Genomic DNA, 16,298 nt, shown 5'->3' with positions numbered 1-16,298 from the left:
TTAAGATGTTTCACTTTGGCAAGCATCTTACCTGATTTTGGTTGGTTCAAAAAAATGTTCCTAACATCATATGCAGGTTGAAGCAAATTCGGATTGATCTTTTCCACTTATAAAGTAGCACAAATACTGAAACTGAGAAAAAGGCAAGTGAAATTTAAACTTTAAAGCAAGTCTTTTCCAACCGGAAGAGAATGATGGGGAACGAAGTAGAAGACCCAGGTTTGTTTGTATCCATGTATATATTTTAATCTTTATTTACTTTTGAATATTTTTGTATTTGAATAGTAGGGGTGGCAATTTCTGACACGACCCGCCAACCCGCCTCTTAGGCGGGTTCGGGTTGGGCTTAAGCCAACCCGTTTAATAAACGGGTCGACCCGTGTAACCCGTTTATTAAACAGGTCAGGTTCGGGTTGGGGGTATGCCAACCCGCCAACCCGGCTGACCCGTTTAATAAACGGGTTAGGCGGGTGGGTCAACCCACCAACCCGTCTGCCCGACCCGTCAACCCGACCCGCCAACCCGTCTGCCCGACCCGTCAACCCGACCTGTCAACCCGCAAACCTGAAAACCCATTTACCCGACCCAACCCATTTATTAAATGGATTGGCGGGTCGTGTCGGGTTACCCGTTTATTAAACGGGTCGGGTTCGTGTTTGCCACAGCTGACCCGTTTAATAAACGGGTCAGGTTCGGGTTGAGGTATGCTGACACGCCAACCCGATTGCCACCCCTATTGAATAGGAACCATATTTCAAGATAAGTTTTATTTTCTTAAAAGGTTATAGGAAAAATTCATCTATTTATAAATGACTTATCTTTGTAATTGAATTGGATATGAATCAGTTACTTTCTTCTCTTGATTTTCAGCTTTCTTCCTAAATTTCCTGCATTTTTTTATTGTTATTTTCATGCTTTCCTGGATAAAATTAGATATTGGTAGATAATCATAGTTTGAGGTAGATTTTACACGTAAATCCAAGATCGAGTTTACTAAAGTAATGTGGTTGCTTAGAGGGCTACCTTGACATCTCAAACTGTTGACTGCAAGCACGTCAGGCAAAAGGAAAAGGGGCATGGTCACTACAGACTCATACGGTTTTCAGAGAACTGCGGATGCAAGCAATTCTATACAAGCACGTCAGGCAAAAGGAAAAGGGGCATGGTCAACATCCTGTGACCGATACGGTTATCAGAGAACTGCTGCAAGCAAGCACCCAACAGAGAAGCATCTATACACGGTTATTATCACCATCCAAAATCCTTCAAAAACTTTACCTTTACCCACCAACCTCTAACCAAATCATTCAATGACATCCCTTGAATGCATGGAACCCAATAACAAGGTTCAAACCGTCGCAAAACCAAGATGGGATTCTCGAAAAGACGATGCACGCTTGAAGGCAGAGGTTTACATGACGTTCTCATTTAAGTGGAGCATGTAATTTGTCCTGAATGAAAAAAATTAGAAACCAAAGTTCGCTGCATTCAGATACTGCTCGGCTTTGCAGATGGAAAACACTTGGGAGTGATCCGTTTCAGCAAAGGAAAGGCCATTCTTAGGATCCAGATGCAGAAAATTCAAATGGGCTAAGACCCATATCCCGGTTCAAACGCAATAGACATCTGCCATATCACCATTCAAATCTTGAAAGGGAAACGGGAAAAAGAAAGGGCCTCTGGCCGGATATCTCAACTAGACGTTCACACACTAAAAGTTTCAGTTACACCAACTTTGCTAAAGTGTCCAGCACCCAAAACCAAACACACAAAAAAAAAAGGTTTATTCGAGAGAAACTAAAACTAGCTGTACAAGGTACTGAGGTATAAGAAGCAGGGAAGGCCTTTACCTTCCCATGTTGTCACTTCCAGCATCTGATAAGATGGTCACCCTCCTTGCCGTCTTCATGAACTCACTGCAATGGAAGCAGAAATCATAAATAACAGAAAATACAAAATCTTACAATCTAGTAACATTAACGACTTCAATTGAAGACAATGTCACTTTTTAACACTACTAAAAGAGAGAAAAAGGTGGATCTAAGAGGGCGCTACGAAGAAACCCTGCCTAAGCTCCAATGTAGAAAGGTTGCCGCCTGAGTTGCTAATGGACAGGAGGAACTCACCATTCAACATCCCTTAGCCACTTGACAACCAATTCAAGACCACGGCTGGACCAAGTCAGCAACGTTGCTAGCAATCTTTCGGCTCTAATCCTTACTGTGGAATCAAAAGAAACTGTTGCCTAAAACCAATGCTTCCACTCAAGAATAGAGACCATAAAAATGCTCCCAGTAACTCCAGTTAATAAACAAAACAGACAATGGGCATGGGAGTATGATTTTGATAAGAGTTGAGGTTCCAAGCATTTAAGCAACTAGAGACCAGACAGCAAACTCAACAGCCAAGTCAGTTCATTGCACTTCCTCAATGGGACCGACTCAAACGAGATATATATTACACTTCCTCACTGGGACTGACTCAACCAAGATGACATACGCAAACAATGAACAACAAACAATGAAGAAGGGTGAAACCGTAGATATGGTTCTCACAGAGATGGAAAAAGAAGGGGAAATTACCTGTAGGGTTCATCTCCTGTGTGTCTAACGATACCATTAGCATCTCGGTAAAGCACCCGACTGAACATATCAGATTCATCAACGCCAAACATTTGTGCTAGCAGCTTGTAGAGCCCTTCGTAGGACATGAACGAAGAAAGGTCCAGGCTTCGGCCCACATCCTCAGATTCCATGAAGACCTTGCAATGGCCATTCACCCCTTCATCAAAAGGCTTATCACCGTATCCACACTTCTCCAAGCTCTGGTCAGAAGGCTTCTCTTTAAGAAACGAAATGCCTGGAAAGGGATTGGAAGCAATGGGAGTATCCAAATGCTTTTCGTAGTGGGGCCCCAATCCCAGGGTGTGAGAGAAGCCTATCTTGTCGATGTGGGGATGGTTAAAATTCTCTGGGCTCCCACTAAAGATGCTGCTGCTGTTGGTAACAACGCTGGAGCCAAACCCATCTGTAGAACATACTTGTGACTGCGTTTGAGTGATGCCTGATCTCTCTGGCTCTTGCGTGCCTATGGACTGACCAAAAAGCCTGATCTGGGTAGCCTTTCCAGCTGGCTTCACATGACCTGCATCAACCGACTTTTTGGTGCATAGAGAAGAGCCACAGCTAGAAAGAATGTAGGAGAGGCTGCCATTCCCGCTAGAGCGGTCCTGGGAAGAGGAATTCCCTATAAAGAGCTCAGTTGAAACGGGGGAAGAACGGATAGTTTGCTCTTGACAGTGATATATGCCATCCAGCAGCAAACCTGGACGATATTTATTCGAACGGAAGTCCGAAAGTGAAATACCGAAGTGACCATGCCTGGCTCCCTGTATGCCTGAAGGAACATTTTCTGGGAGACTCTGCCACGGGTTGGTCGACCCGAGCATATTACCAGGAAGAACACTGGCTGGGAGAGAACCAATGATCCCCTGGACATCATGCGAAAACTCTGGGTGCTGAGAAACCCTCAGCTTCTTCTTAGGAAGTGCAATTGGAGACATCTGGATGGTTGTTATGTTTGAGACAACTTCAACCAACCATGGGCTCACTCTCTTGACATTCTGAAGCAGATCTGGTTCATCCCATGTCACCTGCACAAACCAGATCCGTAAGCGTTAATAGCCAACCAAGCAAGTGGGGGACAAAACAAACAGCATAGCTAGCATTCTCGTATGGATGAGAAAAGAATGATATCCAATCAACACCCATGAGAACAATACGGTTTCTTTAGCCAGCAAAAAACACTCATACAGAAAATGCACATGCATGGTTTGTACCAACACCATGACGAGAATTCCAAATGACTGTAGAGAGATCAGCTTCCGATAAAAGCACATGTATAGAGGAGTGCCTAGGTACATATCAAGTCGCCACTATCTGCCTACATCATCCACAGGTATTTTTCCCATATACCGATGGGTCTCAGGGTTAATTGCAACAAAAGAAGCGTCTTTCAAAGAAAGCTAAGCAAACCAGGCCAAGGAGGAAGAAAATGAGGAAACAAAGAGAACAACATGAACTGACCTTTAAGATCCCAAAAAAGAAACAGACCACAAACTAAAAATCCTTCGAACCAGAAAGCTTCCTCATGTGCACCACAAGATCTTGAAAACTTACGTAGTGCAACTTATTGCTACTGCTACATCAACAGGACAATACTAAAAGAACTAAAGTTTCACCAAAAGACAGATTAATGTGGAAGCACCCACACAAAACACAAGATTCTTCACATAGCTTAACAAGAACTACATATTTTGCGGTTTTGAACAGATAATGAAACTGACATGAAAACATATACCTGAAGTAGTCGCCAGGGCGAGTTTGGCCAGTTAACCGGGTCTGCAAACTGCACAGATGAGATCGTCCCCATAAACCAACTGATCCGAGAAGAATCCTCTGTCTCGAATGCCATCTTGAACCGCATCCCTGGTGTCCAATGCACCCTCATAGAAGCGTTCACAGCACTAGTTTTCACGCAAAACTCAGGAGTGCTCGCACGAGGGTAGTAAATCACTTCGAAAGGTTGTCCAGCAGCTGCCAAGTTACATGCCTCGATCACTGCTTTGGCACTCACCTTACTCTTATCCCTTGAAAACCCACAATTACTAGGCCTTGTCATCCTGTTCTCATCCTCCCTCAAGAACATAGAGAACCCACCACCAGCAAGTCCATTCCCTGATTTTCCTTCCCATCTGGGGCTCCTGAAGGGGGATCCCAGACCCCCAGCCGCGGAACACCATGCAGATGCACCAGAAGACAAAGAGTCCCCGCTCAACCTCGCCGACCTCCTTACCCCAACACAAAGCTCACCATTGGCCGTCCTCAAGAACACAATAGAATCCCCAGCAACAAGTTTCTTCTGATTGACAAACGTGCTCCAGCCTGTAGTTAGGAGGTGGCGTCTTGGTGTTCCCCGATATATGTGCCTGAACTTCCAGACCTCACTGTGGACATCCTTTGCAAGCACGGTCTGCACAGGCGGATCAATCGAGTAGTCAAGCTTTGGAAAGATGGTCTCTGCGCAATAGCGGGGGACCGAGAACCCACCCCCATTGTTGGCATCAGACTGCGTCAAGGTCTTGGCGAATGAACTGGGTTTACCAACATCCAAGCTACTGTTCTCACTGAAACTCTCTTCTTCTTCAACACTTGCAAACCCCTCCTCCATTCTGCTCAACGGGAACAGCTTCAGCTTCACGAACACTTCATCCGTCTCCTTATCAGCCATGAACTTAACGTCCCCAATCCTGCAGGGGATGAATGGCGGCATATTCAAGGAGGGCGGGAACTCGAAGCCTCTCCCAGCGTGCTCGGCATGCCCTTGAGGGAAATAGTAAACCTTCGTGTTAACCTTGTGCATCTGGACCATGCCACCAGCACAGGCATGCCAAAGCTGAGGATCCAGGCACCTCTCTCCATCTTTGTCGAGGTTGAAAGTCTCCTTTGAAGAATCTAGGGTTTTAGACATGGTCGAACCAGCACATTCCCCAGAAACCTTTCAGGCACTCGGATCTGGTGCAGAAAGACCTAAATTCTCTTCCCCAAGAGCACAAGGACAACGAAAAAGACCTGGAAAGGCCAGTTCGTTCCAGGAGAGACCCGGGACAGAAGAAAGAGAAAAGAAAACCGAGCTCGGCTATCCCAAAATCAGAGCCGAAAAGAACGATCTCAACTCAGCAAGTAGCTCAAAATCTGAGCCGGAACCAAATCTCACCGCACAAATCAAGGAGAAAGGACTCCTACGTTCTCCAACATCTAAACTACCCTCCCCCCCCCCCATCATTTCCGCTTCATCAGGAAATCAGAACAGAAAAAACGCTACAAAATCAACAAAAGAATCGAGATTTCTAACCAGAAAAAAAAAAGAGCGCTAGATCGGAACCTAAACCCAACTCCGTCCTCCCTAGAGGAAATTTCCCCCCACTAAAGCTCCAGAATGAAAAGAATTGATGGCAAAAAACTTCAAAATCCACCGAAACGCCTAGAACAGCTTAATTTCCAGAGACTGAAATGATTTCTCCGAGAAAAAAAACGATGAGTAAGCATATCGAAAGAAGCTACCGACTCACCGCTTTGATTTCCCAACCCCTCACTACAGAAACAAAGGAATGGGACGGAATAGCTGCAAGAAACCCTAGATCTCGAGAGGGGGAGAGAGAGTATGTGGGACTATACCTTGTTCTCTTGAGTTCCCGCTTCTTATTCCTCTTGTTCTCTCTCCGATGAGTAGAGGGGGAGGGAAGAGAGAGAATAGGAGGGCCCGAACGCTCGAGATCTTGGGCAGGAGATCGATGAGTTGTAGCGTGCGGAAGAAGCTACACATGGAGAGCCATCGCTACCCTTTCGCTCTCCTCTGAGGAGTCTAGGGAGCACTCAGAGAGAGAGAAAAAGAGCGTTGAGGGAAGAAAACGAAAGGTCCGAAGGAGAGGCATCTCTAGGAGGAGGGTGTGGGGGAAGAGTGGGGGTTAACCCGACCTGCTTAACTCGAGTTAGACTTACCCCTGTCTGAGGTACGCCTCCTAACCCGGAGTTCGAGTTCGACCACACCCAACTCCCGCCCCACTGTAAGCGGACCCTGGTCGACGACACGCCACTCTGGACCCGGACCCCGTGTAGGGTCCGGTCTGTCTTTTCAGTATAAAAAATTACCAAAACATCCTTATTTGTTTTTTGCTCGGTGTGTTGACCCGCGGAGCCGCTTTACTGGACAAAGATTTTTGTACTTTTTGGGAAGGAAAAGGTAGTTCAGGATTACGGTGGGTCAACATTAGGTGTGTCAACGGGTCGGGTTTACCAGACCCGACCTATACCAAACCCTATAGAATCAGGGTATGTTGATAAATAAGAAGACTTATTAAGACTCGAGTCCAAACCTCAAGGTCCGATTAATACATGAAATTTTAGGGCCCGACTTGAGTTTTGATTAAGACCCGCAATTTTTCAATGTAAAAATGAAAAAAAAAATATTTTATTGGGTATGGCCCAGGTCTTGTTCATGTAGTTCTTATTGGGTCTGGGTATAGTTTCTCTTATGATGGTTCGATTATACCCGAGTTCAGACCTGATACTATACCCGAAATTTGGGGTCAGGTCTGGTTTCACCTGGGTCTGAACCAAATCCGACCCGTTGACACCCTAGTGAACATATATTTTGGATGTGGACTTTAAAAAATAAGATCCATACATCTATTTGGTTTAGATTCATATATAGAAGGGTTCAGACCTTTTTTAGATTCAGACTTGGATCAGTATCTTTAGCCCCGATAGCGTCCAATTCAGTTGCACTTTTTAACCGTAAACCAAACCCCCTTGTTTCTAACCTCTTATCCTACAAAAAAGTGTGCCTAGCATATTACTTTTTGGATCCATATAAAAAATTTACTACATTGTACCTAGTTTGGATCCAGACAGGTACTGGCTTACCATTTGAAATTGCGACTTAGATACAGATTCACTGTGATCTGACTGGTACCCGGGTCCAACCCATTTATATCCCTAATATTTGACACTTTCAAATGAGTTGGTTCAGGTCCAACTTCTAGGATCCGCGTCTGGCTAGTTACACCCCTCGAAGTATATCGTCTTATATCTGTTTTCTTTTGCATAACATTGTTTTCTCTCTCTTATGGACAGGCAAATAGAATGACTTGGATCTAGCTCCCATCCGGAGCAAATGGAATGAATTGGATCTCACACCGATCTGGTTCTGTCTTCAAGTATGCAAATCCCTCACCATCTTGAACACAACACTATAACACCGAGTCGGGTACCAAATTGAGGTCAACAGGGCTGGGTTCTGGGTCAAGTAGGCAACCTGGATGCCTTGGCAGGGTGGAACTTTAGAGTAAAAAGGCTGATTTCTCCAAGGCCAGATCAGGTTCGGAGCACTTCTTATGGACCCTTTTGTACCATTATTTTTCGAGGGACCCTTTTGTATCAATTAAATCGAAACAGTAGTTCAGCTATGGAACAGGAATACTCCAATTTACTCATGTGTCGTCCTTTTAAATGTGTCCATGTGACATAACAATCAAACTAGTTCCTAATACCAATCCAGATCAGAACTTGGTGGCAGACCCAAACTTAGGCTCCGGTTCGATTTTAGAACTGGTACAATCCAGAAATTGATAGGAGATCTAGCTCCAAACACTACCTCTAGAGCCTTAAAGAGAGTCGACCAACACTATATGTGGGGTCACATGGCAGTTGATGTGGCTTCTCTAATCGCTTTCGGATCAAGATATGAGTATTATGAGTTTCTAGTGATGACTTTCAAACCCACTAATGATGAATCATGTTTTTGGTCTTGGCTCAACTAGTTTGTGAATATTTTTATCGATGATATCTTGATATTCTTGAGGAGTTAGGAGGAGCACGATGAGCATTTATGAATTGTGCTGAAGACACTAAGCACTATGCTAAGTTTTCGAAATATGAATTTTGGTTGAATCGATTTTTGTTTCTCGGTCACATCATCTCGGGCAGTGGTATTGAGGTAGATCCAGTAAAGGTAAAAGCGGTGTTGTCTTGGGAGCAGTCGAAGAGTGTTAAAGAGATTAGAAGTTTCTTGAGATTGGTTAGGTACTACCGTAGGTTTATCCAAGACTTTTCCCATATAGTTGTCCCAATGATCAAGTTGTTGCAGAAATGCATGAAGTTTGTGTGAATGTTGTAATGCCTCAAAATTTTGAACATGAAAATACGAGAATTTTTTTTATATGCAAAGTCTTATCTATGACATTGCTCTATCCGAAATAAGTTCTAGGGAGTCAGCTCTAGAGAGTCAAATCCAAGCTCACTAGAACTTAATTTGAGAAAGAGACAACCAAGGATAAAACCTATTACCAAATAAATACCGAAAGCACAACGAAAAATAATTATTTATTTTTGGTTCAAAATTTTGGGCGAGTTATAGATATGATAAATCAGCATGGGTCTGGATCCAATTCCTGTATTGGACTTGGGTCAAGCTCTAACTCATGATTTGGTTCCTACTCAAGAATATGATATTTGAATAACAATTAAGCAATAACATCCATAAACTTAATTAAATTAATTGAGAAATATAAGAAAATTAAATACAAGTTTAAATAGTTCATAAATTATTTTCAAAAATATCCCAGATCTAAGAAAACAGTCACTAGCCCCATCTACAACATCTCGCCATCGCTTCAACTCCCTACTTATTACATGAACATTGGTAATATAAGGGTCAGACTTCAACGATTCTTAGTAGAAACACAATAATCATGCATGCATATACGAAACTAAGCAAACATGTAATAAAACATCATATAGAATGTGACACCAAAAAATTTGAGCCAATTTTTTTGTAAATGAGCACGCACCGAAAGGAAAACTATTTTAAGTTCTTTTTTACAACCAAATGGAAGGAAATTCAATCACAATAAGCAATACTATACACAGTGGATCAAAACATTTATATATATTGATTTTCAAGTTCCATTTACAAAATTTGGTGAACTACAAGTATATTTTTTTTATAAAATTTTTAAATCATATTACAACAGTGACTCTCCCAAAACACACAAAAGCCCCAAGACTAAAATGGGTCCATGATCCAGCTCCAGAGATACTCAAGTCTATTGCATCTATTGTCACCAAAGCACACCTACTCGTGGGTACCTGAAAAAAAGAAAGTAAGTAAGAGTGAGACCAAATACATATCTCGCAGTAGCGAACATGGATAAGTCGACAAGCCAAACTGGACTCCAACCAAGTTCATATTTCAACATGAGTCTAAAACCCGATTGCTTACAAGATCTGACTCGACTCAACCTCTAACTCAAAAGGGAAAACCACACATGCACAACCTAGATGAAAGAACATCTTTTAATTGTTTTATCCATTTTAGTTATTCTTTTTGCTTTCTACATGATGCAAATAGAATTACTTTGTTTCGATATTAATTTTTGTTTTCATAAGGGCACCACTGCCTCAGTTTATTATAGGCTCACCGGTCTACATGCGGGAGTATTTTCAAACACTAGTATTTTACATCTTTTATTAACCCCAAGAGCACTCGGTTACACAAGCACCATGGTCCAGAACCCTTCATCAAGGAGTTTTTTTGCTTATACAAAGTTGTAGTGCACTACTAATGTAAGTAGCAGGACCTCCAATACAAAGAAGTCCTTATCCCTTCAGCCACCATGGTTGGGGTTTGGTCCACCTTAGTGACTAAGACGAAGCCCACAACAATAACCTGCTACCGTTAGCTAAGAAGGAGTCCGTCGGCAATTCAACATATTCCACTAGGTTGGTGCAAACTCGCTCACAAGACAAATATTGTAACACCTATGATTTTCGAAAATTATTAAATGTTAAGAAAATATGAATTGGTATTCAAATTAGGTGAAAAATAAAAAAATTAATTAATGCTAACTTGAGATTGAGTTTACATGTTAAAATGAATTAAAATTTAAATAAGGTTTGAAATTGAATTTAAATTCAATGCTAAATAGGATTTAAATTATAATTAGAATTTAGTTTAATTCGAGTGAATTTGCATTTAGAATGTAATTTTATTTGAATTAAATTTACTGTGAATTTGGGTTTGCATTTTTAAAAGTCTAATTTGGATATGGATTTGATTTGGGGTTTATCTAAATGGATTTGGATCTTGATTGGTTTGAAATCCAAAATAGAAAATCACTTAAGATTTTAAATTGGAAATTTAGTGGAATGAAACTTACGAATTTATCACATTTAATAAAGAGTAAGAGTCCCATAGGGTTGGACGTCCCCCTATGTGGGCCCATCCTATGTGGCACTTCCAACATTGTAAAATTCAGAAATTTTAATAAGAATCTACTCAAGCCTAAAGTCAAAGGAAAATTTTAAAAGTTTCTTAAATTAAAACTTGGCTCTTAGCCAAAGGAATAAAAGCTAGATATTTTTATGAGTTTTGTAGTTTGGAAAGAGGCATCCCTAGTGTGGGATGTCCCACCCTAGTGGGCTTTCTTTGGTGGTTGAAACTCCACCTTACAAAATTTAAAATTTAGAAAAAAAAATGAATAGTTTCCAAAATAGGAAATAGGCTAAGGTGTCTTGATTAATTAAATAGTAACTTTGAATTAAGATGGGACGCCCCCCTCTTAGTGGGCCCTCTTGCTTAAGATGGACATTAAGGGTGGAACATCCCTTACCTTGACAAAATTAGGCAAATTAAAAAAAAGAAAAGAAAAGAAAACATAATAATAAACTCACGAAAATATCAAATAAGCTTAAGATCTTTGTAATTGTTAAAAGGAAAATAAAGGGCTGGAAAAGGGTTTAGAAAAGAAAAACTGAAATGGGTTTAGTGGGATTTGAAAATCCCAAGAGGCAAACAAATAGAGGGGATCTCACGCCCCCCCCCCCCCCTTCTATTTTGCCCTTTCCTTCTCACTCTCTACTCTCTCTCTCTCCTAATCCTCTCTCTTTCTCACTTGTTCTTCTTCTCCCAATTTTAGTCTAGACTCCACTCTTTATTCCTCCTCTTCTCCCAAGGGTGGTGACCTCCATTAAAGTGGAGGTGTAGCTGTGAAGGAGAAGGACCAGCCGAAGGATCTTGTCGGTCCATGCGAATCACATATCGTACAACTCAAAAATCATTTTCATCTTTACAAAGTAGGGGTTCTAAAACCAATGCATGTAGGCTGAGATCAGTATGCATGAGCATACTTTGGGGTTCAGAGACTGACATTAGAACATCATATCAGTCCTAAACTCGTTAGGACTGATATGACTTTTCGAATTCGTGAATACCCAAAATCGGTTTTGAGAAAAACCTCGATTCGGTAAAAAAATGTTTTTCCCAATTTTGGGTAAAATCACATACCTAATTTTATCAGTTATAAACCCCACACATTTGAACCTTATTAGTACTTAATGAGGTTAGGACTGATTGTTTTATGGGTATAAAAAAAAAGAAGAGAAAAAATTTGTTTTTGGTATAGAACATGGATACTGGCATTTTTTTAATATTATTTGCCAAACTAATTAGCGGGACTGACCAGGTGTGGATTAGTCCAAGATCTGTCATTTTTATTGGTCCAGACCAGTCCTTGACTGAGCAAGGATGGATCATTATTTGATCAAAGGGAAAATAAGCTCGTAGGTGAAAACATTTTTATTTTTTTTTGACAAACCTTGCATTTTGATGCGTTTATGAAAAAATGTTGTTGGATGTGGGTTTGTTATGCAAATAGATGATGTTTTTTATTAAGTACAACATGCTTAAGATGTGGGTGAATGATCTACATGTTGTTTGAATGATTAAAGTGGTCTAAAATTCAATACATGAGTTGCTTGTTTATTTTTTTGAAAAACATTGGGATTTGGCCTTGTATGTATGATAAAAGTTAAGTCTGATTATTTGCAAGCATGTCTAGGGTTTGAATTTGTTGTTTAAGCATGATTTTAACATATATTCAAGTTTGTAAATTAGTTGGATATTGAATTTATGCATTTTTACTAGTTTGGATGCACAAATACGTGATTTGGTACAAGATTATGTTATTTCATGTTTTGAACCTATCAAGACTTACAGAAAGATTCAGTTCACCCAAATTGTAAGCCCTTTGTCCATGAAAATTTAAGGGGATCTTTTACACACGTAGAAGGATCGAAAATAAGGCCCATAGGTGGTATGATTTGAGAGTTATGTGCACCGCAAACCAATATCGCAAAACTGATTAAACTTGTGAGACTATTCTAGACACCACTCGATATTTGACTTTTAAATTTCAGTATATGAGAAATATGTGAACGAAATTTTTATATGAGACAAACCATACATGATATGACACGTGGTAAAAATTTTGAGATTTATTGTTGTATGTAAAATTCCCAGAAGTCATGAAATTTCTATAAATTTTCTAAAATTGTAAAAAATTGGTTCTGTCACACATGGTCAGAACAGACCTGTCTCAAAATTTTTGAAATTTTTTTGTAATGAATTTTGAGGTTATGTTTATGGAATCTGAAAGCTAATATTTGAGAATTATTTATGATAAAAATTATAGAATTTTACACTATCTTATCAGAGCAAAAGGATTGAACATTTCTGGCAATCCATTGCCAAGAATAGGTTTCGTCTTTTAAAGTTTGGAACTGAACACTCTCTGATAAATCGATTGTAACTCTCAAACTATGAGGAGCTTTTGTGAATGATTTGTGGGGTTTGAAAGATAACAAGGATACCTCTAACAGAAAAATGAACGTTGAGATATTGTGTTCATGCATGTCTAAAAGTTTGGACAAGCATGTCACTAGATATTTTGTTATTGCATGCCTCTGACTGAATGTTAATTCTTGTCATTGGAATATGTAAATGCATATTTGCTTATGTGTGACATGTGATGATGTGAATACATGATATGATTTATATTCAATGCCTAACATGAATATACAAAAGAATGCTACTGCTTTACTATTATTATGCATGGCATGTATGTGAAAATGTCATTAAAATCATGCATCAAGGTGCCCAAAATGAAAGCATGTAACCTTGAGGTAGATTCATTGTGTTTGTTCATGAAAGACAGTAGAATTAATATAATTAAAAGATCAAAATATGAACATTAATTCTATTGATGCTTACAATAAGAGTGTAAGTGATACTTTTGGCTTCATAGAACTATGTTTAAGGTATGAATGGTTGCTTCTCTCCAACTACGAAGATAGGAGAAACTTCCACAATAGCTGTGAGGTGACAAAGTATGAAACTCATGAGTGAAGTTTGTTATATCTGGATAGAGGTGTTGGAAGCTCTCTCTCGACAAGGTCGTCCTTCACCTAGGACTGATGATTGGTGCCCGACCAGGATTAAGCCACAACTTATTTGAATATACCCCTTTCTGAGTGATTGCCCTAATCTAGAAAAAGCTTGTGTTAGTACCCACAGGGCTAAGAATCAAAACAATAACTATATGTGCATTAATTTAGATATTTCATGCATTATCTAAGAAAAAAAACCTAAATAAAAGAAAGAGTCACCCATGCATGAATAAGCTACCAGATTTGCATTGGTAAGTATATGCATTTTAACTGCTCACGCATAATTTTGATAATTGCTTCTTAATCAAATTGTGGTTGATTCTACTGTTTAGAATCATTGTATGCATGCCTAATTGCGTAGTTAATTACTCATGATTGAATTAATGTGTGTATCAACGTATTTGATTCTAGTTGCATGTGTTGTGTTTTGGTACTCTCTACTGAGACTTGGTGAGTCTGACCCAGGTACTGATTAAGGAGCCTTGCGATGACGGGATACTGGGGTGGATCGACAACCAAATCTTTTTCCTTTCTTAGGCACTGTCTTGATTGAACTACATTTTGTTAATATGGATTTTAAAGAACTCTGATATTCTTTTTTAATTAATGGGAGCAAATTTATTTTTATGTGATTAAAAATTTTATTTAAAGTCAGTTGTAATGATTTATTGCTCTATAACCCATCCAATCTATTTTACCGAACTTATTAGCAAATGATTTCTACTGTGATTTTTAAAAGTATTCAAAAAAGGGTTTTAGTTTAATGATCTTCTTTTCTCAAATCCAGTTCTATTAAATACTGGTAAATGTGCAGGTTAACTCTTATAGCTTCATTTGACTAAGCCAATCCCAAAGATAAGATCCCACATTGAATTACATATTAAAAAAAACATGATTTTTCGGTTAAAATTTTAAGGCATTATTGCTTTTTGTGCCTAATTAACATAGAACTTACACAGATATTTTTTTAAAAATATAGATGGTGGCAAAACATCATCAGAGTTGGATCGGGTAGGGAGACTTCCTCTTGGGAGCTTTCAATACATTGACTTTCTCGTAGCAGAACCCCACAAACAATAGGGGTAATGGCAACGGAAATCATGGTGGCAATAACGTTGGGTACCATGGAGTGAACTACAAATGCTACATGGAGATGAATCCCCCATCCTTCTTAGGGAAGGAGGACCCTGACACAACAGAGGAGTGGGTTTGCACTACCAGAGAGATTTTTCAGATACTGGAGGTCCATGTCGATAGGCAGGTCACATTTAGCACCGAGACTTGGTGGGGGACTGTACGAGAGGTGCGATACACACCAGAGGAGCTGCAGTTTTCGATGGTGTTCTTGAACACTTACTTTCCCTAGTTCGTTCGAGATTATAAGATGCAGGAGTTCTTAGATCTCAAGTAGGAAAGTGCGAGTGTGGCAGAGTATACAATGAAGTTCAGGTATCTTGAGAAGTATTGTCCAAATATGTATATAATAGACGAGGCCCATGCCTGTAAATATGTCCACAGTTTATAAGACGGGTTGCGGACTAGAGTTTTGATAAGTAAGACCCATAATTTAAACCAAGTCATTGAGATGGCCACAATATTGCTGGAAGGTTGGGAGTCTTCTAAGAAGTCTTAGTCAAATAAACCTGGCCAGTGGTCCAACGTGCAAGGGAATGACCATAGAAAGGATTCTAGTGAAGAGAAAAAAAAAGTCACACCCCGGCCAAAAAGCATAAGCAATACGAAGAACCCAGGGTACAAAATGGGCAGGAACAACGATGTAGGAAGTGTAACCATTTCCATGATGGACAATAGTGTCCTCGAGATACGGGTGCTTGTCTTTACTGCAAAAATATGGACCACTACATTTGGGAATGTCGTAAGATGAAGGCCAATGATGAGAAGTGGTTGGTCGGGGAAGGTCAACAATCATCATAGAATAGAGCGACAGGTTGCATTTATGCTGTCACGATAGACCAACTGAAAGAAGGTGAATAGGTATTCATGGTTGGGAGATACGACCTCTGCAAGTTGACACATAATTTTTATCTTATAAGAAATTTTATATAGGCTGCATGATTTTGTAAAATTTATTCCTCCAAATATATTCAGGATTTATGATTAAAATTTTTATGTTTGTTAGTTCATATATTAAAAAACAATATTGTGCATTGATTCATCACAATTTGAGAATTAAAAATCATGCAATATTGTTCTAGAATATATAATTTCTAGAAAGCAGCCTATCAAAGAACATAAATAGACTAAAGTGTATGTAATTTTCTGCTCATATGAAGTTTAGACTTGATTTATTTTGGAGCTTGTGTCATACACACCCATCTAACTACAGTAAAAATTACATAATTTATTTTATTCTGTAAATTTGTTGGTTGATGTTTCTTTGCTAAGGCTAAACCGGATAAGTCTATTCAATAAAAAAAATAAGTTTCAATAAAA

At 39.7% G+C, this 16,298-nt stretch overlaps 1 protein-coding gene across 1 annotated transcript; it reads right to left on the bottom strand.

Annotated features, from left to right (window-relative positions):
• Positions 1-1,608: 1,608 nt before the first annotated feature.
• LOC149845134 (auxin response factor 18-like) lies at positions 1,609-6,463 on the bottom strand. Its single transcript, XM_089997483.1, has 3 exons — positions 4,360-6,463; positions 2,583-3,652; positions 1,609-1,916 (listed from the first exon to the last, which is right to left on the bottom strand). Exons 1-3 carry the CDS (start codon positions 5,527-5,529, stop codon positions 1,847-1,849), a joined length of 2,310 nt encoding a protein of 769 aa, XP_089853609.1. The 5' UTR covers positions 5,530-6,463; the 3' UTR covers positions 1,609-1,846.
• Between the last annotated feature and the right edge of the window lie 9,835 nt (positions 6,464-16,298).

This window comes from Nuphar pumila, chromosome 2 (assembly GCF_984573655.1).
Source record: "Nuphar pumila chromosome 2, dmNupPumi1.hap1.1, whole genome shotgun sequence".
NCBI lineage: Eukaryota > Viridiplantae > Streptophyta > Magnoliopsida > Nymphaeales > Nymphaeaceae > Nuphar > Nuphar pumila.
This window is presented reverse-complemented; position numbering and strand designations above follow the sequence as displayed.